The sequence below is a fragment of the Olea europaea genome, unplaced genomic scaffold, assembly GCF_002742605.1.
Source record: "Olea europaea var. sylvestris unplaced genomic scaffold, O_europaea_v1 scaffold374, whole genome shotgun sequence".
In the NCBI taxonomy this organism is placed as follows: Eukaryota; Viridiplantae; Streptophyta; class Magnoliopsida; order Lamiales; family Oleaceae; genus Olea; species Olea europaea.
In genome coordinates this window covers 437,169-439,167 of record NW_019256747.1, presented here as the reverse complement: position 1 = coordinate 439,167, position 1,999 = coordinate 437,169, and the positions used below count along the sequence as shown (strand labels likewise).

The 1,999-nt window shown below is 37.3% G+C and overlaps 1 protein-coding gene across 1 annotated transcript in view; it reads right to left on the bottom strand.

The window, feature by feature from the left end:
* Nucleotides 1–1,792, bottom strand: part of LOC111386835 — a 2,897-nt gene extending 1,105 nt beyond the window's left edge. Inside the window, exons 1-2 of the mRNA XM_023011315.1 lie at nucleotides 567–1,792; nucleotides 359–476 (exon numbers count right to left, since the gene is read on the bottom strand). Coding sequence (XP_022867083.1) covers nucleotides 359–476; nucleotides 567–1,484 — 1,036 coding nt within the window. The 5' untranslated portion in view covers nucleotides 1,485–1,792. The remainder of the gene's footprint in view (nucleotides 1–358; nucleotides 477–566) is intronic.
* Between the last annotated feature and the right edge of the window lie 207 nt (nucleotides 1,793–1,999).

Genomic DNA, 1,999 nt, shown 5'->3' with positions numbered 1-1,999 from the left:
CCATTTCGTCGGTGAAAGTGAAGTATAAGGCCATGAAAGATGAAAAGCTGACTGCTGACTTTTCTTCCATATAAGATAAAATCCCAAACAAACACGGTGTTAAGATGTGGTGAATTACCATTAGGGTACATTGAGTAGAACAAAAAAAAAAATGATTTGTCCTTTAGTGGAAAAATTATTTATGAGACAAACATGATAAAAAGAGATTTGTGTGGCAGAGGCGTGATCGAAAGTACAATAAGCAAACAACAAACAGACGTGTATGAGCACGTAATTGCCCCTGAAATTGAGATTTGGGTCAAAAAATTGAAGGGTATCTTGGTCATTTAGCTTGGACATCCCGGCAACCAAATCGTACCAACGAGATCGTCTACCGACGGGAAAAATAAGTCAAACATGTTCATCTGAGTCGCGAGTTCACTCACAAAGTCCAACTCATTCTGTTCTATGTTAATCTTTTCAACGCTACTCATAATCTTTAAGAGAGATTTCATTACAATTCAATATTTCAAGTCAAAAATATATCCATTTTAAAGAGTAATTAATCAAAATGGAAATAATTAATTTGACCGTATCACAACTTTCCTTTTATGTTTCGGGAAAATGATTTTTTTCCTCTTTAAAAGAATATTTAGTTTCTTATCATCATTTGAGTAAATTTTAGTATTAACTTCTAAGGAAAGACGAAGAATCCTAAGAAAAAGAGAATGTAATAGTAATTTCCCAAGGAAGAGAAAAAGAGCCAAAATGAAGAGACAAACCTGTTTTTTGTGGCGATTCGGAGAAGCTGACGGAGAGCAAAAATCCGGCGTCCGGTGACCGGAGATTGAAGGGCTTGTCTGAAGAGAAAATCTGAAAGGGCTTATGCAAAAGCGGTTTTCACAAGAAATAATAATTTCCGAATCCTCGGACCTACTACAGCTGCTAGTAGATGTCTCCAAATCCATAGATTTCTCTTCATTATATTCTGACCAACCAGCACTGCTAAGCCTGCTGTTATTACAGGAACAAGAAATTCTAATCTCCGCTTCCATTTTTTCTGGTTTTTCAAGTTTTGCCTCCCCAATGGCACGCTTTTTGCTCTTGTTCCGATCTATCAGTCTCTTCAGAATGGATCCAAACAGCCCGAAACCGACATTTTTAATCTGGGTTTTAGGCTTCGGTTTCTGTTTTTCAATCCTCATCGCGGCTTCAGAGAGGAGAGCAGCAGTTCCGGCAGGGATGTGGAGGAACACGGCACCCTTTGGGGATTTACATGGTGAATAAAAATCGTGAAAGGGTGATTTTCTAATGTCCGGCGAGTTCTGAAACGAGAAAAAACAAGCATGTTTGCACAGATTTGTACGTTTCGTGGGGGTTTGTAAAATTTTGGGGTTGCGTTTCTTGATTTGTAATTGAGTGCGCCTCTGTTCAATGTAACTCTTCAACTGAAATGGCTCTTGATCTTCTTTCAGAAGCTCAGACAACAACTGCCTATCACCCATCGCAAAAACAGTACAATGAAACTACTGTGAAATGAGTTGATTGCAGGGTTTCGTTTTGAAAGAAGCGAGGGTGGGGTTGTTGAAAAGGTTGGAGAAAGAAAGTGGATATAAATGGAGAAAGAGAGAGGAGATTTCTTGATTCAAATCCGGGTTTTACAGTATCGAGGAAGGCGAAGGTGCGGTGAAAATGGAATTATTCTAATAGAAGATTTAAATTAATTATTCCGGGTATTATTGACCACTGATTATTTAACTGGTGTGGACTACAGTAGAGTACAAGGAAAACAGCAGGATAATTTTTACTCATGGGGGTGGACGGGGGAGAAAAGTTTAGGGCATGTTTGATCGGGCCAAATTCTATGAAAAATAGAATTCATTTTCACCCCTTTTGTGGTATTTGATAGCAAAATTCTACATGAAATTTGGTTTTTTTGCTTTTCTTGAAAATTGGAATTTTCTTGGTTTTTTAGGGTACTCTTTTTTTTTTTTTTTTTTTTAATAAAAAAAAATTTTTT